This window comes from Macaca thibetana, chromosome 14, assembly GCF_024542745.1.
Source record: "Macaca thibetana thibetana isolate TM-01 chromosome 14, ASM2454274v1, whole genome shotgun sequence".
In the NCBI taxonomy this organism is placed as follows: Eukaryota; Metazoa; Chordata; class Mammalia; order Primates; family Cercopithecidae; genus Macaca; species Macaca thibetana.
Window position 1 is genome coordinate 110,310,008 of NC_065591.1, and position 22,782 is coordinate 110,332,789.

Consider the following 22,782-nt stretch of genomic DNA (forward strand, 5'->3'; position numbering starts at 1 on the left):
GCCTCAGTCTCCTGAGTAGTTGGGACTATACGCATGTACCACCATGCCCAGCTAATTTTTGTATTATTAGTAGAGATGGGGTTTCACCATATTATTGGCCAGGCTGGTCTCGAACTCCTGACCACATGGTCTGCCCGCCTCAGCCTCCCAAAGTTCTGGGATTACAGGCATAAGCCACCATGCCTGGCTAAACACCCTTTGTTAGAAATAACTAGCATGGTTTCAGACTTCCTGACTGGAGCTTGGCTGACAGAACTCCAAAATATTTCCTGAATCTGTCCATCTCTACTACTGCCACCCCAATCACCTCTCACCCAGATTACTGCAATAGCTACGCTCCCTGAGACCACAACCAGACAGGTCTGGAGCCAGACAGCCTCAGGAAGGCAGCATTAACTGAAGAGAGACCCTTCGAAAAATTAAATTCCAGCAGAAAAATGATTCCCCTCGACTGCCAATCTTGGAGGATTGGGGTTTCATTTTATTTCACAAAATGTGTTTGCTTTAACTACTCTTCATTGAATGCCCGTTACTAAGCGAAGTTCCTGTGTCTCTGCCTTATGCTCGGTCAGCCTTTTCTCTGTCATATTAAATAGCAGAAGAATCTGACAATATAATAGAGCATTTGATTTATAAAATTTTTACCCACTAACTTTACGAAGGAAAGAAAACAATTCCATCCCTCCCACAAAAAGGAAATCTTTTAAGCTTTCCTCCCAATCCAAACTCCATGGGATCTCAGAAATTCCAATTCTTCTAACTCAAATCCCCACAGTGGTACAGATGCATTAACTCGCCAGGGACAGCAATCTGAGGCAGGCAGGTTCATTAAACAAACATGTTCTGTGCCCTCTGGCAGAGAGGGCAGCAGGGCATGCACTGGCCCTGACCCAAGCTGTGGCATAGGCAAGGACATCAAGTAGCTGACAACGATCTGTCCATCTCAGCTGGGGCAGAGGGGCCAGCTCGGCCTTGAAACAGCAGCTTGGGAGCTGTCTCAGCTGAAGGTTAATGTCTCCATGTCTCCAGCTTGGGAGGTGGAGTTGGATGAAGGAGTGAACGCTTTCTTGCCTTCCGCGAGGGCTTTAAAATGCTGCAAGGAAAGAGGAGAGGGAACATTGAGTATTAGGGATATGCTAGTTGCTACATTTTAGCAAGAATTAATTTCTTTAAAATGACCCCCCACGCCGGGCGCGGTGGCTCACGCCTGTAATCCCAGCACTTTGGGAGGCCGAGGCGGGCGGATCACAAGGTCAGGAGATCGAGGCCACGGTGAAACCCCGTCTCTACTAAAAATACAAAAAATTAGCCGGGCGCGGTCGTGGGCGCCTGTAGTCCCAGCTACTCGGGAGGCTGAGGCAGGAGAATGGCGTGAACCCGGGAGGCGGAGCTTGCAGTGAGCCGAGATCGCGCCACTGCACTCCAGCCTGGGCGACAGAGCGAGACTCCGTCTCAAAAAAAAAAAAAAAAAAAAAAAAAAAAAAAAAAAAAAAATAAAATGACCCCCCTTTATTTCCTTCCTGCTTCCATTCATGAGGCCATTGGTTCTCCTGAAAGAATGAGTATCCTCTGCAGATCCTCGGCTAATTTCACCTAAGGCCCACATCTCTTACTTCCCCCCACCCTTTTTTTCCTCCACTTTCCCCTTGAAAACCCCATCCCTGCCTCCTTTGTTCTCCTAATTATGGGAAAGGGCAAAGGTAACTGGGCAGAGACATCCTACATCGCTATAGGATGCAATCACAGCAGGTTCAGAACAGTAGAAACTAGTGATCCTCTCTACAGCTTAAGTCAACCCCTGATGCTTGGCTCACCTGGGAGTTCTTGAATTCTGAGTAGAGGGAAAACAGCAGATGGAGGGACTGAATCCGACTCTTGTAGACAGGGATGTCTAGAATGGCTGAAATGAAGAAGAACTTCCAGGAACAGAACCAAACAAACTCTGAGAATCAGGGGCACTTCTGTTTAGGATAGCCAAACCCCTGGCAGATGGGGTGTCACTATGACTTTGGGGGTTAAATACCCAGCAGGTAGTCACATAAGCCCAAACACCACCTTCGAGTGCTGCCAAAGAGCACAACGGGCTTAACGTGAAAGCTGAAACTCAAGATGCTATCTTCCCAGAGTAAACAAGCCTGTCCAAAAGCCTAGAGCGCCTCTGACCAGAGATGGGGACGAGGAAAGGAAGGAGGAACTCACCGCAGATCACGTCAATGTACTCTGCCAGGCTGCAGTCAATCTCTGCTGTGGGCAGGCTCACCTGGAAGAGGCATGGGAAGGACCAAAGTCAAAAGGCTGGTGTCAGTGGTCCCAGAACCACTCTCTCTCTGAAGGAAAAGAGCTTCTAGCATAAGACACATGTTATGGGCTGAAATGTGTTCCCCTAAAATTCAGATATTAAGTTCCTAACTCCCTGGACTTCAGAATGTGACTATATTTGGAGATAACATCTTTAAAGAGATAATTACGTTAAAACAAGGTCATTAGGGTGGGCCTTAATCCAACATGACTGGTGTCCTTATAGGAAGAGGAAATCAGGACAGAGACACATAACAAAGGGAAGACCATGTGAAGACATAGACAGGAGATGGCCAAGGAGAGACTCCTCAGAAGAAATCACCCTTGGTGGGGCATGGCGGCTTCACACCTGTAATACCAGCACTGTAGGAGGCTGAGGTGGGCAGATCACCCGAGCCCAGGAGTTCGAGACCAGCTTGGGCAACATGGTGAAATTCCATCTCTACAAAAAAATTAGCCAGGTGTGGTGCTGAGTATCTGTAGTTCCAGCTATTTGGGAGGCTGGGGTGGGAGGATCGCTTGAGTCCAGCAGATTGAGGCTGCAGTGAGCTGAGATTGAGCTACTGCACTCCAGCCTGGGCACAGAGTAACACCCCCCACAAAAAAAAAAAGGAAGGAAGGAAGGGATGAAGGAAGAAAGGAAGGAAAGAAGGAGGGAGGGCGGGAGGGAGGAAAGGAAGTAAGGAAGGAAAATCAACCATGCCAACAAATTGATCTTAGACAGTATACTACTGGACTACTAGCCTCCAGAACTATGAAATAATACATTTCTGATGTCTAAGCCACTCAGTCTGTGGTACTTTGTTATGGCAGCCTAGCAAAATAATACAAAATGCTACTTTTTCCCCCCGATCAGTATGGAATTGGTCATACATTTTATAGGTAAAATACACTGCCATACTCTTTTCCTGTGGGAATCTGTGAAAAAGAAATGGATACCAAGTTATGGGCAAGTATTAACAGTGATATATGCATTACTTGGTGTTATAATGCCTAATGATCCCAGGACACCATATGAACAGAGAAAATGGGCATGACGTCTAACTCAGGTAACAGGCTCTGAATCTAAACAGAGAAACTAAAAAGTCACAGTGTGAACTTTTAAAACTACTGGTTTCTTAAAACTTCTTTTCTCTTTTTACAAAAAATGGAGTACATATAGTTCTGCAACTTGCTATGATTTGCTTTTTTCATTTAACAACATATCACTGTTATTTCTTCGTATTAGAGCAACATAAGGTTAAATAATATTCCATTGCATAGTATTTCACTGAATGGCTGTACTGCAACCTAGCTATTCAATCCCCTAATCAGACACCTTCCCATCAACTACAGCTTCAAAATGCTCAAGCGACTGTTTCCAAATTCTTTGCGTTTTACAATCAATTCCTCATATAAAAAAAAAAATCTGTCTTCATAGAGCTTATATTTTACTAAGAAAGAACAAACTAAATAAATAAAGTCTATGGTACCTTAGAAGATAAGTGTTATCAAGAAGAACCAGGGACAGAGGGCAGGGAATGCTGGGGAGCTGGCGCAGCAATTTAAACATGATGGCTAGGAAGGACCTGTTGGGCATCTTTGTTCAGTTTCCTTTTCTTTTTTGATACTTAAAAAAAATTTTTTTTTGAGACAGAGTCTTGCTTTGTTGCCCAGACTGGGGTGCAGAGCCATGATCTCGGCCTCTGCAACCTCCACCTCCCGGATTCAAGTGATTCTCCTGTCGCAGCCCCCTGAGTAGCTGGGATTACAGATGTGCGCCACCACGCCCAGTTAAGTTTTTTGTGTTTTCAATAGAGACAGGATCTCACCATGTTGGCCAGGCTGGTCTCAAACTCCAGACCTCAGGTGATCCACCTGCCTCAGCCTCCCAAAGTGCTGGGATTACAGACATAAGCCACCGCGTCCAGCTCCTTTTACTTTTCTTTTTTTTTTGTAGAGAAGAGTCTCCTATTGTTGCCCAGGCTGGTCCTGAACTCTTGGCCTCAAGTGATCGTCCCACCTCAGCCCCCCAAAGTGCTGGGGTTACAGGCTGGGATTACAGGTGTGAGCTACCATGCCTGGCACAGTTTCCTTTTCTTATTAATATATAAGAGCTCTTTGCTTGGATAGTAATTTTTTCTATTATATACATACATAAAATATTTTTTCTCAGACTGCCACTGTCTTTTAACTTTGTTTATGGTATCTATTCTTATGTAGAACCTTTCATTTCTATGAGTTTAAACTGTCACATTTTCTCCATCATGACTTTTTTTTTTTTTTTGACAGAATTTCGCTCTGTCACGAAGCTGGAGAGCAGTGGCACGACTTCGGCTCACTGCAACCTCCGCCTCACGGGTTCAAGCAATTCTCCTGGCTCAGCCTCCCGAGTAGCTGGGACTACAGGCATTCGCCACCACGCCTGGCTAATTTTTGTATTTTTAGTAAAGATGGGGTTTACCATGTTGGCCAGGATGGTCTCGATCTCTTGACCTTGTGATCTGCCCACCTCGGTCTCCCAAAGTGCTGGGATTACTGGAGTGAGCCACTGCGCCTGGCCTTTTTTTGTTGTTTTAATAGAGATGGATCTATGTTGCCCAGGCTGGTCTCAAACTCCTGGGCTCAAGCAATCCTCCTATCTCGGCCTCCCACTCCATTACAACTTTTTCTTTTTTTTGAGATGGAGCCTCGCTCTATTACCCAGGCTGGAGTGCAGTGGTGCAATCTTGGCTCATTGCAACTTCCACGCCCCTCTCCGCCCCCGGGTTCAAGTGGTTCTCCTGCCTCAGCCTCCCGAGTAGCTGGGATTACAGGTGCCCACCACCACACCTGGCTAATTTTTGTATTTTTTTAGTAGAGACGGGGTTTCGCCATGTTGACCAGGCTGGTCCAAACTCGTGACCTCAGGTAATCCACCTGCCTTGGCCTTCCAAAGTGCTGGGATTACAGGTGTGAGCCATCACGTCTGGCCTAAACCACCGCGCCCGGCCTCAATATGACTTTTAAGTTTCTTTTACACTGAGAAACACCTAACCATCCTAATAGAATTAAATTTCCCTACGTTATAAGACACTTGAATTTTTTAAAAAGAGAGAATTAAATTTCTCCTATATTTTATTTCATTTATTTTTTCAGTCATGCTCCTTCTGTATCTCCTATATTTTATTATATTACTTACACGGCTTTATTTTTACATTAACTCTTTTTTTCCCTTCTTTTATTTATTTATTTACTTATTTATTTATTTATTTTTTGGAGACAGGGTTTCCTTATGTTGCCCAGGCTGGTCCTGTGCTCAAGCAATCTTCACACCTCAGCCTCCCAAAATGACAGAACTACAGGTATGAGCCACTGTGCCCGACCCACCTTAACTTTTTAATTCATCTGAAATTCACATACATATATGGTTGAGGCAGAAACCTAATTTAATTTTTTTTCAAATAGTCAATTGTCTCACTATACCCTCATTCTATCACCAATCATTTAAAAAACTATCTTTCTTGGCTGGGCGCGGTGGCACACGCCTATAATCCCAGCACTTTGGGAGGCAGAAGTGGGTGGATCATGATGTCAGCAGTTCAAGACCAGCCTGGCCTACATTGTGAAACACTTCCTCTGCTAAAAATACAAAAATTAGGCAGGCACAGTGGCAGGCACCTGTAATCCCAGCTACTTGGGAGGCTGAGGCAGGAGAAGTGCTTGAACCTGCACGGGGGCGAAGGATGCAGTGAGCCGAGATCACACCACTGTACTCCAGCCTGGGCAGCAGAGTGAGACTGTGTCTAAAAAAAAAAAAAACTCTTTCTTTCTTATATATCAAATTACAATATATACATGGGTTTCATGTGTTATCATTAAAAAGTTAATGAAATCTCAGCACTTTGGGAGGCCAAGGCAGGCGGATCACTTGAGCTCAGGAGTTCAAGACCAAGACCAGCCTGGTCAACATGGTGAAACCCTTTCTCTACTAAAAATACAAAAATTAGCATGGTGGCATGGTGGTGAGCACCTGTAATCCCAGCTACTAGAAAGGTTGAGGCAAGAGAATCACTTGAATTGGGAGGTGGAGGTTGCAGTGAGCTGAGATCATGCCACTGCACTCCAGCCTGGGCGACAGAGTGAGACTCCATCTCAAAAAAAAGAAAGTTAATGATCTCTGGGCGGAGTGGCTCGTGCCTGTAATCCCAGCACTTTGGGAGGCTGAGGCAGGAGGATTGCTTGAGAACAGGAGTTTGAGAACAGCCTGGGCAACAAAGCAAGACCTCATCTCTACCAAAAATTAAAAAACTGGCTGAATGTGGTGGTGCATGCCTGTGGTCCCAGCTGCTGGGAAGGCTGAGGTGGGAGGATCGCTAGAGCCTGGGAGGTAGAGGCTGCAGTGAGCCATGATCATGCCACTGCACTGCAGCCTGGGAAGAGCAAGACCCTGTCTCCAAAAAAAAAAAAGAAAAAAAAAGATAAAAGTTGCCAATAGGCCGGGCGCAGTGGCTCAAGCCAGCACTTTGGGAGGCCGAGACGGGCGGATCACGAGGTCAGGAGATCGAGACCATCCTGGCTAACACGGTGAAACCCCGTCTCTACTAAAAAATACAAAAAACTAGCCGGGCGAGGTGGCAGGAGCCTGTAGTCCCAGCTACGCGGGAGGCTGAGGCAGGAGAATGGCGTAAACCCAGGAGGCGGAGCTTGCAGTGAGCTGAGATCCGGCCACTGCACTCCGGCCTGGGCGACAGAGCGAGACTCCGTCTCAAAAAAAAAAAAAAAGAAAAAGTTGCCAATAATAATAATGAGGGAAGAGAAAAACACTGGGCCCTAGAGGGAATACCATATTTTCTTATCTTACCTCCGGCTACCTTCCACTCACCTTGCCCAAAAGCTCTTCAAACTCTGGGGACCATTCCTGCATCAGTGTGTCAATGTCGGGCATGGGCCTAAAAGTATAAAGGTAAATATGAACAAGAAACATGAAATGATAACATCAGCAACCTCTGGATCAGCATATTCTAGGATGAAGGAGAAGTCTTCAATCTGCACATCAGGAAGCCTTCAGGAGAACCTAGACTGGGCATACCAAAGTTACTCAGGCCTGGGGTTTGAAGGAGCTAGCTAAGTAATACTAGAGAAATTACAATCTTTATGTCTACAATCTCAGCTAGCAGTTGCCAGGATCCACAGGACCTCAGGTTGATCAAATATGTTCCCAGCCTCTGGGCCTCTTCTCAGGAGCAATAGTTCACAGGTGGTGAAGGTTACTATGTGTTACTGTTGTAAAGAATGTGGTATTTCTTACCTGGTGTAGTGCACAGTCGCAGGGGGCTTAGAACGGTGTAATTCAGAGATGCTCTCAATCCACGTGTCAATGGCTTTGGGATTCTTTTCTGCATCTTCCAGGCTTTTTACTTTCATATGTTGCTAGGAAAATAAGGAGAAAGCCTAGCTGATGGCACTGAAGTAGCTCTCTTGTTTTTACAGTGTCCTCATTATATCCACTGTTGTTTCATATTCAGGCTTGCTGATGGCAGCCGCTGCCACATGAAACAGCAGTCAAATGAAGGGGATAGGAAACCCTGATAAAATCTGCTGAAGCCAGGCCAGGCATGGCGGCTCACACTTGTAATCCTAGCACTTTGGCTATCTGAGGTGGGAGGATCACTTGAGACTAGGAGTTCAAGACCAGCCTGGACAACACAGTGAGACCTTGTCTGTACTAAAAATTAAAAAATTAGCCAGACGTGGTGGTGTATGCCTGTGGTCTCCGTTACTTTAGAGGCTGAGATGGGAGGATTGCTTGAGCCCAGGCGTTTGAGGTTGCAGTGAGCTACGATTGTGCCACTACACTCCAGCCTGGGCAAGAGCGAGATCCTGTCTCAAAAAAAAAAAAAAAAAAAAAAAAAAGCCGGGCGCGGTGGCTCAGGCCTGTAATCCCAGCACTTTGGGAGGCCAAGGCGGGCGGATCACGAGGTCAGGAAATCGAGACCATAATGGCTAACACGGTGAAACCCCGTCTCTACTAAAAATACAAAAAATTAGCCGGGCGTGGCGGTGCGCGCCTGTAGTCCCAGCTACTTGGAGGCTGAGGCAGGAGAATGGCATGAACCCTGGAGGCGGAGCCTGCAGTGAGCCGAGATCGTGCCACTGCACTTAAGCCTAGGCGACAAAGCGAGACTCCGTCTCAAAAAAAAAAAAAGTCAAGTGCAGTGGCTCACATCTGCAGTCCTAGCACTTTGGGAGGCTGAGGCAGGAGGATCACTTGAGATCAGCCTAGGCAACATAGGGAGAACTTTGCCTCTACAAAATAAAAATTGAAAAAAAAAACAACAAAAAAAACCTAGCCAGGCATGGTGGCACACACCTGTGGTCTGTCCCAGCTACTTGGGAGGCTGAAGTAGCAGGATTGCTTGGGCACAGGAGATTGAGGCTACAGTGAGCCACAATCACACCACTGCACTCCAGCCTGGGTGACAGAGCGAGACCCTGTCTCAAAAAAAATAATAATTTGCTGGAGCCATGGAAAGGGGACAGGTCAAAATGGCAGGACTGACCATAATGAAATACTATTTAGGCGGGGCTTGGTGGCTCATGCCTATAATCCCAGCACTTTGGGAGGCTGAGGTGGGTGGATCACCTGAGGTCGGGAGTTCGAGACCAGCCTGACCAACATGGAGAAACCCTGTCCCTACTAAAAATACAAAATTAGCTGGGCATCGTGGTGCATGTCTGTAATCCCAGCTACTCAAGGCAGGAGAATTGCTTGAACCCGGGAGGCGGAGGTTATGGTGAGCCAAGATTGCACCACTGCACTCCAGCCTGGGCAACAAGAATGAAACTGTCTCAAAATAAAATAAAATAAAATAAATACCATTTCACACCTACTAGGATGGTTAGAATAAAAAATACAAACAAAAAGTATTGGTGAGGATGTAGAGAAACTGGAACTCTCATTCACTGCTGGTGGGAATGTAAAATGGTACAACCACTTTGGAAAACAGTTTGGTAGTTCTTCAAATGGCTAAACATAGAGTTTCCATATGGCCCAGCAATTCTACTCCTATGTATATACCCAACAGAATAACAATATATACCCACACAAAAACTTGTATACAAATATTCAAAGCACTATTATTAATAAGAGTGGAAAGAACTAGAGAATGAATAAAGAAAATCTGGTAAATCCACACAATGTATATTATTCAGCCGTAATAAAGGAATGAAGTCATTACCAGGGTCTAGGAGGAAGTGGGAGAATGAGGAGTGAATATTAATGAGTATGAAGTTTCTTTTTGAGGTGATGAAATATTCTAAATTAGGTAGTGGTGATGGCTATACAACTGTGATTATATTAAAATAAGTTGTACAATTTAAATGGCTAAACTTGCTGGTATATAAATAATATATAAATAAAGCTGTCATTTAAAAAATAGGGCTGGCCAAAAGCGATTGCCATCTCTTTTGATAGGCAGTAAGTCAACTGTATGAGTGCCAGGAAGGCCTCCTCTGCTCTTGGCCCTCTCCAGCTGGGGCCTATACTAAGCTAGTATCTTACCGTGATGTTGTGCTGCTTAGAATTCTCTGTTAACCAGAGTGAGAGCACTGTAGGGTCTGACTGCTTTGTAGAAGGTTCATCCAATACCAACAGGCCAAGGTTGTCAGGCTTTCCATCAGGACGTGGGACCTGGTTAAGGAAAAGGTAAGAAAGCAGAAAGGAACATGTTTCCAGTAAGTTAAAGAGGAAGAACTCTTCTGGTTCATCATTATTACTAGTATTAAAAGCATGCTTATCCTGCTGTACTCAATACTATCCAGAAAAAAATATATGATCCATAGCAGCTTAAATATAAACCTGTTGTCCTAGATAATTAGGAAGCAAATACATGACAAACAATGTATAATGAGATATTAAGTATTACTTAAGAGCAATGAGTATAAATTGGAGTTGAGAGCAAGGTTAAGAACTCCAATGAAATGAACATGACTAGCCAACGCTAGTCAAAGAAATTAGGGAAACTGTTAAGAGTAACAGGGGCGGCCGGGCGCGGTAGCTCAAGCCTGTAATCCCAGCACTTTGGGAGGCCAAGACGGGCGGATCACGAGGTCAGGAGATCGAGACCATCCTGGGTAACACAGTGAAACCCCGTCTCTACTAAAAATACAAAAACTTAGCCGGGCGAGGTGGCAGGCGCCTGTAGTCCCAGCTACTCGGGAGGCTGAGGCAGGAGAATGGCGTGAACCCGGGAGGCGGAGCTTGCAGTGAGCTGAGATCCGGCCACTGCACTCCAGCCTGGGTGACAGCGCGAGACTCCGTCTCAAAAAAAAAAAAAAAAAAAAAAAAAAAAAAGAGTAACAGGGGCATCAGAAGAAACACTTAAGGAGTCATTTTCAGTATGTACTGACTATACCTTTAAGAATGCATCAATATCCCCGACAGCTGGGATAAAATCAGGAATGAAAGGCTTCAGTTTGTGGTCCAGGTCAATCAACTGAGGTGTGTACCTAGGAGATATTGCCAAGGGAAGGTGGAGACAGTCAGAGAAAATTACTTTACTATTCAGGCTAAAAAAAATCTACAGAGAATGGCCCTGTTTCAGACTAGAGGTAGGAAAGGTTTGGGGCAAGGTAGGGATAGTGGGGTATGGTGGGAGGTCCTAGTACTCACCTACTGATGTACTGGAAGAGTTCCTTAATCTCAGCAGAAACTGGCAAATGCTCATAATCTGCAGGGTCATAGGCCCTGGAAAAAGGAAAATAGTTTGTTCGAGGTGGCCAGAGAAGAGCAGAGGTGGCAGGGTCCTAGGTACTGCTGTGTTACTGACTATAGGGACATGATCCTAAACCTAGCTTCTGCCTCTCCAATATCTGCCTTTCCTGGTGGCTTGCAAGGCAACTTTAAAGTTGATCATACTTAACTCTCAATTATCTCTGACTCTGAAGGACAGAGGTGCAGAAAATCCAAAATACAATATTTTTTGATGTTAAAATGTAGCATAAATGGTTCACCCTTTTTTAATGAAAGGATGACAAGAAAAGGTACAACAAGAGATTTTAGGGCTGGGCATGGTGGCTCACACCTGTAATCCCAGCACTTTGGGAGGCCAAGGCGGGCGGGATCACCTGAGGTCAGGAGTTCAAGACCAGCCTGGCCAACATGGTTGAAATCCTATCTACTGAAAATACAAAAATTAGCCAGGTGTGGTTGCACACACCTGCAGTCCCAGCTACTCAGGAGACTGAGGCAGGAGAATCGCTTGAACCTGGGAGGCAGAGGTTGCAGTGAGTCAAGATAGTACCACTGCACTCCAGCCTGGATAACAGAGCAAGACTCTGTCTCAAAAAAAAAAAAAGAGAGAGAGATTTAAATATCTGACATGAAAATAGTTTGCACCAAAAAAAAGAGAAATGTTTATACAAGTGTTTTTAGCAGTGTTATTTTTTTTAAATTTATTTTTGAGATAGGGTCTCACTCTGTTGACCAGGTTGGAGTGCAGAAGCCCAATCATAGCTTATTGCAGTCTCAAACTCCTGGGCTCAGGTGATTCTCCTGCCTCAGCCTCCTGAGCAGCTGGGACTATAGGCACACACCAGCACGCTAGGCTAATTTTTAAAAAATTTTTGGGCAGCCAGGCACGGTGGCTCATGCTTGTAATCCCAGCACTTTGGGAGGCGTAAGTGGGCAGATCACGAGGTCAGGAGATCGAGACCATCCTGGCTATCATGGTGAAACCCCGTCTCTACTAAAAATACAAAAAAATTAGCTAGACATGGTGGTGGTTGCCTGTAGTTCCAGCACTTGGGAGGCTGAGGCAGGAGAATGGCAGGAACCCGGGAGGTGGAGCTTGCAGTGAGCCAAGATCACACCACTGCACTCCAGCCTGGGCAACAGAGCAAGACTCCATCTCAAAAAAAAAAAAAAAGAAAAAATTTGTAGAGACGAGGTCTTGCTATGTTGCCCAGGTTGGTCTTGAACTCCTGGCCTTAACCAAACCTCCCACCTCAGCCTCCCAAAGTACTGGGATTACAGGCTTGAGCCACCATGCCTGGCCACCACCTTTTAGATTTACTCAGCAAAATCTCATGTAATCCCCAAGCCGACAAATGTTTCAGATAGTACAAGTGATACTATAGGACTGGATGAGGTAGTGGAGTCAGAAAGGGAGGAAAACTCATTATTATGTTGGGTTTCTGAGACACCTGAAAATCCTAAATACAGGAGATCAAAAGAGATGCTGGAATTTCACTTCTAACTGACGTCCTCCCACTCCAGTGTTTTGAAGGAGGTATTCTGAAGAACACCCTTGGCTTGGGTGTTCTTTCCTCACCCTTCCAGAGGGGCTCCATGCTCTTCATCATCATCATCAGAATCAGAATCAGTTTCAGATGAATCATCATCATCATCATCGTCATCATCATTTTCACTAAAGCCCCGTTGAGGTGTCAACTGTGAGGTCTTCTTCTTCTCCTGAGATAGGGCAGGGCAGGCATAGAAAGCTTCAAGTAAAAAAATCAAACGTACCTATGCCCAGTTCTCTATTGCTCTAACCAATACCCCAACCACCTGGCACCTAATCACCAGAAAGAGAAGGGAGCACTTCCCAGAAGGGGCTTGAGAGCCTTCTTCTGCCCCTGCTCAGCTACAAATGGGGACTCCACTTGCTAGAACCATATTCCATTTCTCTACTTGAGGCTGGGGTATAAATTCCATCTAAGTTTATCTACTGTACATATTACTTAGATCTTCAGCGCTCTGCATACACTTTAGACAGCTTCGGCCCCAAAAGCTATGGACTTTCAAAGAAGAAGATGGCAACTCTAGTTATTTTGGAAGAAAATCGGGAAAGATGAAGTGGAAATAGAAACTTTAGGGGTCTTAATACTCACAAAGACCATAGAGAGGAAATCTAGTACTTAATTTGCAAGACTGCCCAGCGTAAGCTGCTTGAAACTATCAAAAGAAGAAAGTTCAAAATTAACCTTGTGCCCATCTAACCAGCAGTTCCAGAGACTATGGACTTTCCATTTTTGTTCAGTGATATTTATCTTCATGGAGTATCTGACCTATCCGTATTTCCCTTCCCTTACCCCATAAATTACATGCAATGACTACACATTCTCTCTCAAGATAAGCAGCTCTTCTGTCCTTGGCATTACAACCTACCTTTCTGTGCTTCTGGCTCTCTCTGTACCATCCCACCCTCTCAAGTCCATGAGAAGGGGTCTGGTGACACTTGAGACTTTCAGGGGCAGGTGGAACAGGGTCCATGTCTTTGCCTCTGTGGCCTGGAGCCTGTGGCATGCCCTCCCTTAGTACCTGAAGGATGACCAATTGGCCCCCTTTAAAAGTAGGTTTTCAAAACTTGGTTTCTATATACCACATGTCTTATACTGAGGTTAACACGTTTGATTCCAGTTGTTTAAAATTAATTTGTTTTTATGGTAAAGCAGCTATTGGCACACAAAATTGTGACAGGTTACAGGACACCAAAAACTGCTTTTGGTCACATTTTGCTCTAAGAATAACAAATTTATTATACGTAGATAAAAGTATATTCTAACTAAGCTGTAATATGCATGGCAGATAATGAAACACAGTTGCAGAATTTATTCAGTGACTATGCCTTATTAGTATATCATTGATAAGAACTTTCTAGAGCATTCTTTCTCAATTCAAGATTAGCCAAAATTATTCTTAGTCACATAGGAAACAGTTTGGCACAGGGAACTTTTAAGAATATTGTCAGCCTGGGGCGGTGGCTCACGCCTATAATCCCAGCACTTTGGGAGGCCAAAGCGGGTGGATCACGTGGTCAGGAGTTCGAGACCAACATGGCCAACATGGTGAAACCCCGTCTCTACTAAAAATAAAAAAATTAGCCAGGCGAGTTGGTGCAGGCCTGTGGTCCCAGCTATTCAGGAGGCTGAGGCATGAGAATCGCTTGAACCGGGGAGGTGGAGGTTGCAGTGAGCTGAGATCGTGCCACTACACTCCAGCTTGGGCAACAGAGCGAGATGACTCTGTATCAAAACAAAACAAAAAAAACCATTAAAATGCAGCCATCAGGCCAGGTGCAGTGGCTCACACCTGTAGTCCCAGCACTTTGGGAGGCCGAGGAGGTTGCAGTGAGCCAAGATCATTGCACTCCAGCCTGGGTGAAAGAGCAAGACTCCATCTCAAAAAACAAAAAACAAACAAACAAACAAAAAAAACAGGCCGGGCACAGTGGCTCATGCCTGTAATCACAGCACTTTGGGAGGCGGAGGCGGGTGAATTGCCTGAGGTCAGTAGTTCAAGACCAGCCTAACCAACATGGTGAAATCCTGTCTCTACTAAAAATACAAAAATGAGTCAGGCGTGGTGAACCTGTAATCCCAGCCACTCAGGAGGTTGAGGCAGGAGAAACACTTGAACCTGGGAAGCAGAGATTGCAGTGAACCGAGCAACAAGAGTGAAACTCCGTCTCAAAACAAAACAAAACAAAACAAAAAAACATAACCTTTGGATAATGTGCTAAGGCTAAACATAAATGGTTGTTTTTTGTTTTTTTTTTCGAGACGGAGTTTCGCTCTTATCGTCCAGCCTGGAGTGCAGTGGCACGATCTTGGCTCACAGAAACCTCCACCTCCCGAGTTCAAGTGATTCTCCCGCCTCAGCCTCCCGAGTAGCTAGGATTACAGGCACCCATCACCACGCCCAGCTAATTTTTTGTATTTTTAGCAGAGACGGGGTTTTGCCATGTTGGGCAGGCTGGTCTCAAACTCCTGACCTCAGGTGATCCGCCCGCCTCGGCCTCCCAAAGTGCTGGGATTACAGGCGTGAGCCACCGCGCCCGGCCAACACAAATGGTTTTTAAGAAATCACATGTGGCCGGGCGCGGTGGCTCACGCCTGTAATCCCAGCACTTTGGGAGGCCGAGGCGGGCGGATCACAAGGTCAGGAGATCGAGACCACGGTGAAACCCCGTCTCTACTAAAAATACAAAAAATTAGCCGGGCGCGGTGGCGGGCGCCTGTAGTCCCAGCTACTCAGGAGGCTGAGGCAGGAGAATGGCGTAAACCTAGGAGGCGGAGCTTGCAGTGAGCCGAGATCGCGCCACTGCACTCCAGCCTGGGCGACAGAGCGAGACTCCGTCTCAAAAAAAAAAAAAAAAAAAGAAATCACATGTACAACTCTAAGGTCCTACATGTTTCTAGAGAGATGGGCATCTTGCCATCTTTCTTACAGAAGTAGGGTGGTTCTCTAGGTTCACAGAATAACAGCAGCCAGTATCTGGGTCTTAAGACCTCAAAATTAAAATCTCTTTCACAAAATACTGACAGTATCACAAATATTGATAATGAAAAAATGCGCCGGGCGCGGTGGCTCACGCCTGTAATCCCAGCACTTTGGGAGGCCGAGACGGGCGGATCACGAGGTCAGGAGATCGAGACCATCCTGGCTAACACGGTGAAACCCCGTCTCTACTAAAAAATACAAAAAACTAGCCGGGCGAGGTGGCGGGCGCCTATAGTCCCAGCTACTCGGGAGGCTGAGGCAGGAGAATGGCATGAACCCGGGAGACGGAGCTTGCAGTGAGCTGAGATCCGGCCACCGCACTCCAGCCTGGGTGACAGAGCGAGACTCCGTCTCAAAAAAAAAAAAAAAAAAAAAAAAAAAAAAAAAGATAATGAAAAAATGCCTAGACTAATAATTTCAAACTCGCTTTAGCATAAAATTACCTGAACTGCTTCCTAAAAAATATAAATTCCCAGGCTTTTACTTTTGAGATTCTGGGGTGGGACCGGGAATTTGTATATTTTATTTATTTATTTTATTTATTTATTTTTTTTGAGACAGAGTTTCGCTCTTGTTGCGCAGGCTGGAGTGCAATAGCACGATCTCGGCTCACCACAACCTCCACCTCCTGGGTTCAGGTGATTCTACTGCCTCAGCCTCTGAAGCAGCTGGGATTACAGGCATGCGCCACCACGTCTGGCTAATTTTGTATTTTTAGTAGAGACAGGGTTTCTCCATGTTGGTCAGGCTGGTCTCGAACTCCCGACCTCAGGTGATCCACCCGCCTCCGCCTCCCAAAGTGCTGGGATTACATGTGTGAGCCACTGCACCCAGCCAGGAATCTGTATATTTAAAAATAAGTATCTCAGTTGAGCCTTATGATCAAGAAAGTTTGTGAAACACTGGCCTACATTACATGAAATTCCTCACCAAAGTCAATTGTAATAGTAGGCTTTATTCCTGAAGAAGGGTCAAAATCTCAAGGTTCTTTGTAACTGATTTTCCTCCATGAGCTCAAAAGTCCCTAACCACTGAAGGTGAGTGTTCAAGAAATGTTTAGCATTAAACTGGTGTAATCTCTAACTACTAAAAACCCAAAGCAGACATTCTACAAGAAGCTGTGAGTATTACTGTACCTTGTTATTTTCCTCTTCATACTCATCACTGCTGTTATCAGCCATAGCCTTGTTAAGAAGATGGGCAGAATGAGGAAGTCCTTAGAAAAAAAAAAGGTTTTCCTTTAGATTATTGTTAAAATGATTTTTAAAGACAAATATTTTTTAGTTTGTAACATTTTATGCTCTAACCATTTTATAAAACAAGGTTTATTGGAACATCTAGCTAAAAAGACAGGAAACTGAATTCTAGTCATGGCTCTGCCAATTCAATTCAAGATATATTTACTAAATATTACTATGCTTAAGGCATTGGGTTAGACATTATACTAATCAAATTATCGGCCATTACATAAATAATATAAACTGGCCAGAGGCAGTGGCTCATGCCTATAATCCCAACACTTTGGGAAGGGGAGGCAGGAGGATCACTTGAGCCCAAGAGTTTGAGCCTAGCCTGAAAAATATGGCAAGATCCCATCTACAAAAAAAGAAGAAGAGGCCGGGCGTGGTGGCTCAAGCCTGTAATCCCAGCACTTTGGAAGGCCGAGACGGGTGAATCACGAGGTCAGGAGATCGAGACCATCCTGGCAAACATGGTGAAACCCCGTCTCTACTAAAAAATACAAAAAACTAGCCAGGCGAGGTGGCGGCGCCTGTAGTCCCAGCTACTCGGGAGGCTGAGGCAGGAGAATGGCGTGAACCCGGGAGGCAGAGCTTGCAGTGAGCTGAGATCCGGCCACTGCACTCCAGCCGGGGAGACAGAGTGAGACTCCGTCTCAAAAAAAAAAAAAAAAAGAAGAAAAAATTAGCTGGGTGTGATGGTGTGCGCCTGTGGTCCCAGTTACTCGGGAGGCTAAAGCAGGAGGTCTGCTTAAACCCAGGAGTTTCAGAAGTTTGAGGCTGCGGTAAGCAGCATTCAGTGTTCATGCCACTGCACTCCAGCCCGGGCAACAGAGTGAGAGCCTGTCTCAAAAAAAAAAAGGAAAGACAAAGAAAAAAATATACACTCTGCCCTTAGTTTACACTAGTAAAGCACAGAGTGCTGAATTTATACCAAGAGTGGGTTTGAAGACAAATTACTTAAAAAGATTTTGCCTTTCCACCCCCTAGCGCTGCTGTGCCTGCAGGTCTCTGTCGAGCCGCGGACACGGGTCTCTGTTCCGCAGGATGGGGTTTGCTAAAGTTGTTAAGAATAAGGCCTACTTAGGCCGGGCGCGGTGGCTCAAGCCTGTAATCCCAGCACTTTGGGAGGCCGAGGCGGGCGGATCACGAGGTCAGGAGATCGAGACCATCCTGGCTAACACGGTGAAACCCCGTCTCTACTAAAAATACAAAAAACTAGCCGGGCGCGGTGGCGGGCGCCTGTAGTCCCAGCTACTCGGGAGGCTGAGGCAGGAGAATGGCGTAAACCTGGGAGGCGGAGCTTGCAGTGAGCTGAGATCCGGCCACTGCACTCCAGCCTGGGTGACAGAGCAAGACTCCGTCTCAAAAAAAAAAAAAAAAAAAAAAAAAAAAGAATAAGGCCTACTTTAAGAGCTATCAAGTGAAATTTAGAAGACGAGTGGGGCGGCCGAGCGCGGTGGCTCAAGCCTGTAATCCCAGCACTTTGGGAGGCCGAGTCGGGCGGATCACGAGGTCAGGAGATCGAGAACATCATGGCTAACACGGTGAAACCCCGTCTCTACTAAAAATACAAAAAACTAGCCGGGCGAGGTGGCGGGCGCCTGTAGTCCCAGCTACTCGGGAGGCTGAGGCAGGAGAATGGCGTAAACCCGGGGGGCGGAGCTTGCAGTGAGCTGAGATCCGGCCACTGCACTCCAGCCTGGGCGACAGAGCGAGACTCCGTCTCAAAAAATAAAAATAAAAATAAAAAAAATAAATAAATAAAAAATGTGGCATAGGCCAGGCGCGGTGGCTCATGCCTGTAATCTCAGCACTTTGGGAGGCCAAGGCAGGTGGATCACAAGGTCAGGAGATCAAGACCATCCTGGCCAATCTGGTAAAACCCCATCTCTACTAAAAATACAAAAAAATTAGCTGGGTGTGGTGGTGTGCACCTGTAGTGCCAGCTACTCAGGAGGCCAAGGCAGGAGAATCGCTTGAACCCGGGAGGCGCAGGTTGCAGTGAGCCGAGATCATGCCACTGCACTCCAGCCTGGGTGACAGAGCGAGACTCAGTCTCAAAAAAAGAAAAAAAAAAAAAACAAAAAACTTGCATATACATGCAATGGAATATTAGCTTTAAAAAAGAAAGTCTACATTCTATACAGGTGAACCTTAAAAACATCACAGTAAGTGAAGTAAGTCAGCCACAAAAGGATAAATACAGCATGACTTCACTTATGTGGTTCCCAGAACAAGCAAACTCATAGAGACAGTAGAATAATGGTTACCAGGGAAGAGTGGAAGCAAGCAATCAGGAGCTATTGTTTAAAGGGTATGGAGTTTAGGGCCGGGCGCGGTGGCTCAAGCCTATAATCAGCACTTTGGGAGGCCGAGACGGGCGGATCACAAGGTCAGGAGATCAAGACCATCCTGGCTAACACGGTGAAACCCCGTCTCTACTAAAAAATACAAAAAACTAGTCGGGCGAGGTGGCGGGCGCCTGTAGTCCCAGCTACTCCGGAGGCTGAGGCAGGAGAATGGCGTGAACCCGGGAGGCGGAGCTTGCAGTGAGCTGAGATCCGGCCACTGCACTCCAGCCTGGGCGACAGAGCGAGACTCCGTCTCAAAAAAAAAAAAAAAGGGTATGGAGTTTCTGTTCGGGATGATCTGGAAATAGTGGTGATGGTCATACAACATTGTGAATGTACTTAATGTTATTTAATTGCACACTTAAAAATTGTTAAAATGGCAAATTTTATGTTATGTATATTTTACCACAATAAACAAACAGAAACCCTGGATGTCATCCTTGATTCCTAACTCGAGTCAAATCGAATCCATCAGCAAGTATTAGTGATTCTACGACAATCTGTCTTGTACCATATTTGCCTCTTTTCTTTATTGTCAACTTCCTCACCAGAGGTCAAGCCACTATCATCTCAACTCAGCCATCGCAACAGTCCATTCCACACACGACAGCAACACAGCCTCCAAAGCTCTGCTTATTATGCTTCCTGCCCTACCTCTCTTATCTGACCATATCATACGGTAGAGTCCCCTCTACCGTAAACTGGTCTCTTTCAGGTCCTCAAACTAAGCCAAGTTCTTTCAGGCTTCAAGGTTTTTCACATCTCACATACTGTTTCCTCTTCCTGGTCTACTTTTCCTCAGTGTCTGGATCCCTGCCATCTACCAGTCTTACATGTCACCCCTTTAGATCTTCCCTGACCACCCTATCAAAAGTGGGTCTCTGGCCGGAAGTTGTGGCTCACGCCTGTAATCCCAGCACTTTGGGATGCTGAGGCAGGCAGATCGGTTGGGGTCAGGAGTTCAAGACCAGCCTGGCCAACATGGTGAAATCCTGTCTCTACTAAAAATACAAAAGTTAGCTGGGTGTGGTAATCTCAGCTACTCGGGAAGCTGAGGAAAGAGAATCGCTTGAACCCAGGAGGCGGAGGTTGCAGTGAGCCAAGATTGCACCACTGCACTCCAGCCTGGGTGACAGAGTGAGACTCCGTCTCAAAAAAATAAAAATAAAAATAAGTAGGTCTCCTTCCTCACTGTTACTCTCCTTAACAGAAACAATCTGCCTCCATCGGTGTGCACTTACCACATTTGGAATGTGTGTACTCATTTGTCATCTGCCTCCCATGATTACAAGCATCGGGATGGCAAGGACATTGTGTCATTTAACACTATTTACCCAAGTGCCAGGCATAAGGCTGGCACACAGTAGGCATTTTTAAATGCTTGTTGGCCAGGCACGATGGCTCACACCTGTAATCCCAGCACTTTGGGAGGCCAAAGTGGAAGGACTGCTTGAAGCTAGGAGTTCAAGATCAGCCTTGGTAACATAGTGAGACCTCGTCTCTATAAAATTAAGCAAAAAATAGTTTCTTGAATAAATAAATAGTGTTCAGCCTGTTAAAAACATTCCACTGTGATTTTGGTTGGGGTTGCAGTCTAAGGGGAGGTTATGAAGCATCTTCAAAGCCAGGAAAAACATGTTAAAAAAAAAAAACAGTACAGTGAATTCCTGGCAGATAGTGAGCAAAGCAGTAATATGAAGTAAATGGTGACAGGGCTGAACTGGGGGAAGATCCTGTAATTTGGAAGGCTATGATTTCTCCACCTTAACTAGTTAGAAAACAAACAATGGCAAGTGAAGTAAATTGACTCTGAAAGTCAACATTTGCTATTATAAAATAGGAACTTCTTGAAGACAACTGTGAATCCATCCTGCTCTTTGAGTACCATTTCTCTTCTTTCCTCTCTTACCTTGGTGTCTTGGGGTTGGAGTATAAATACTTGCAACCTCTTCAGAGTCGTTAATCTCTAGACGTTCATCATATGTCTGGTTTTCAATAACCTTGGTCTAAGCAAAAGGAGACATGATTACATAGTTCCTATCATGGGACATCAAGCACTCTGCCAGGAGGTATATTCCAAACCAGCATTGGCTCCTCTTCCTTACTCAAGAAACTAGTTTTTCATAAAACCGTCACCCCATCCAAACTTTCCTTAAGGTTTCCTGGCCCTCGGTCAAGCAGTTAAGTCATTCTGTTGCAGCCCTTATTTAGGAACTGCTGGCAGGCTGGCTGAGGAACGAGGGAATCGTGGAGGGAAAGAAAGCCAACTTCTGCAGCTTCCCAAAGCTGTACCATCACGCGCGAGGGCAGAACACTATTCGTCGTATGTGGATGGCCAAGGCTGTTGAGGTTTCTCAGGGGAGGCTGTAGAGGTTCTAGAAAGAGTTGTCTCTGGAGCCACCTCTGGGGTGGGGTGGGATGGGGTGAGACGGGGTGGGGTGGGAGGGTCCCGGAAGAGAAGGGAAACTCCAGTCTCTCGGTCCCATTCAATAATCAGAAAAGCATCACCTCCAGTTTCACCTTTATCTTGCAGATAGGATCCCACCTAAGTTTCTTGGTGAATAAAGGAAGCAGGACGGTTGGTGGTGAGGTGACGAAGGAACAGTTACCACGGAGATGGGAAGAGGTAACCGGGAATGGGGTAAAGGGGAGTCCTCTTAAGCCTCTCTAGAAAAACAGTTCCCTTTTTGCTGGGGTGAGTACTAATTACCTGTAGCCCTTCTGAATCCGTCTCCTCTATAATGGAAAGAACCCCAGCCTAGGGCTGGGGTCTCACTCCAGTCTCAAAGCCAGGCCACTTTACCATTCCACGCCAAGCAACCAGCCTGTTGTCAGTCGCTAGGCAAAAAGATAAATTTTAAAATTCGCGAGACTTGCTTCCACTCTCGTGAGACCTCCTGCACGTTACGCCTCACCCGCAAAGGCTCTCTGCGCAGGAAGAAAATCAAGGGGCCACGGAAAGCCTCTCTGGGCGGCCAAGTCGCCTGTTTGTCTATGGTTTTAGTAAATGCGTCTGTTACGGCATCTAGCGGCTGCGGGTGGCAACGCCGGTTGATAAATTTCGGGCTGGTATAGAGTTAGCCCTCCAATCTGGAAACAGGGTGTGCGTTTGTTCCCCTAGGACAACAATCTCTGGGGTTGCAGTTCCTCCCAGATCAGTCTTACAGGAATGTAGACACACTCTCCAGGGGAAATTCCGCAGCACTCTGTACGTCCTTTTCTAGCACTATATTACATTGTAGTCTTTCCCCTCCACAGGGTGCCATGGCATGGGACATACTTACAGTAATAAATTATTCCTTGTGTATCTGAGGTTCAAAGTTTACTCTGTGTCCTGTCTTTCTTATTTGCTAAAGAAGACTGTGAACTTATTTAAAGCAGGATCTGTGTCTAAGTAATTTTTAAACTTTGTAACACCAGTACATTGCAGAAATTAGACACTAACAATGCTCATCGGGTGGATGAATCGAGGAATGAGTGAATGGAGACGTAAGGAACACATATTTTCAAACTGTGGACATAATTAATTTGGGAAGTCAGGGAGAGAGAAACATAAAATATTGGAGGCCGGGTGTGGTGGCTCATGCCTGTAATCCCAGCGCTTCAGGAGGCGGAGGCGGGAGGATTGCTTGAGTTCAGGAGTTTGAGA

At 45.8% G+C, this 22,782-nt stretch overlaps 1 protein-coding gene across 2 annotated transcripts; it reads right to left on the reverse strand.

The window, feature by feature from the left end:
• Positions 1-624: 624 nt before the first annotated feature.
• Positions 625-22,128, reverse strand: IFT46 (intraflagellar transport 46). 2 transcript variants are annotated; one of them, XM_050758439.1, is made up of 13 exons: positions 21,844-22,128; positions 21,043-21,139; positions 16,678-16,757; positions 13,427-13,579; positions 12,591-12,730; positions 10,931-11,005; positions 10,674-10,767; positions 9,821-9,949; positions 7,568-7,689; positions 7,142-7,208; positions 2,200-2,260; positions 1,815-1,900; positions 625-1,093 (listed from the first exon to the last, which is right to left on the reverse strand). In XM_050758439.1, exons 3-13 carry the CDS (start codon positions 16,720-16,722, stop codon positions 998-1,000), a joined length of 1,068 nt encoding a protein of 355 aa, XP_050614396.1. In that variant the 5' UTR covers positions 16,723-16,757; positions 21,043-21,139; positions 21,844-22,128; the 3' UTR covers positions 625-997. The 2 variants fall into 2 exon arrangements, with proteins under 2 accessions (XP_050614396.1, XP_050614398.1); XM_050758441.1 differs by lacking the exon at positions 13,427-13,579 and having other exon boundaries at positions 21,844-22,104.
• Between the last annotated feature and the right edge of the window lie 654 nt (positions 22,129-22,782).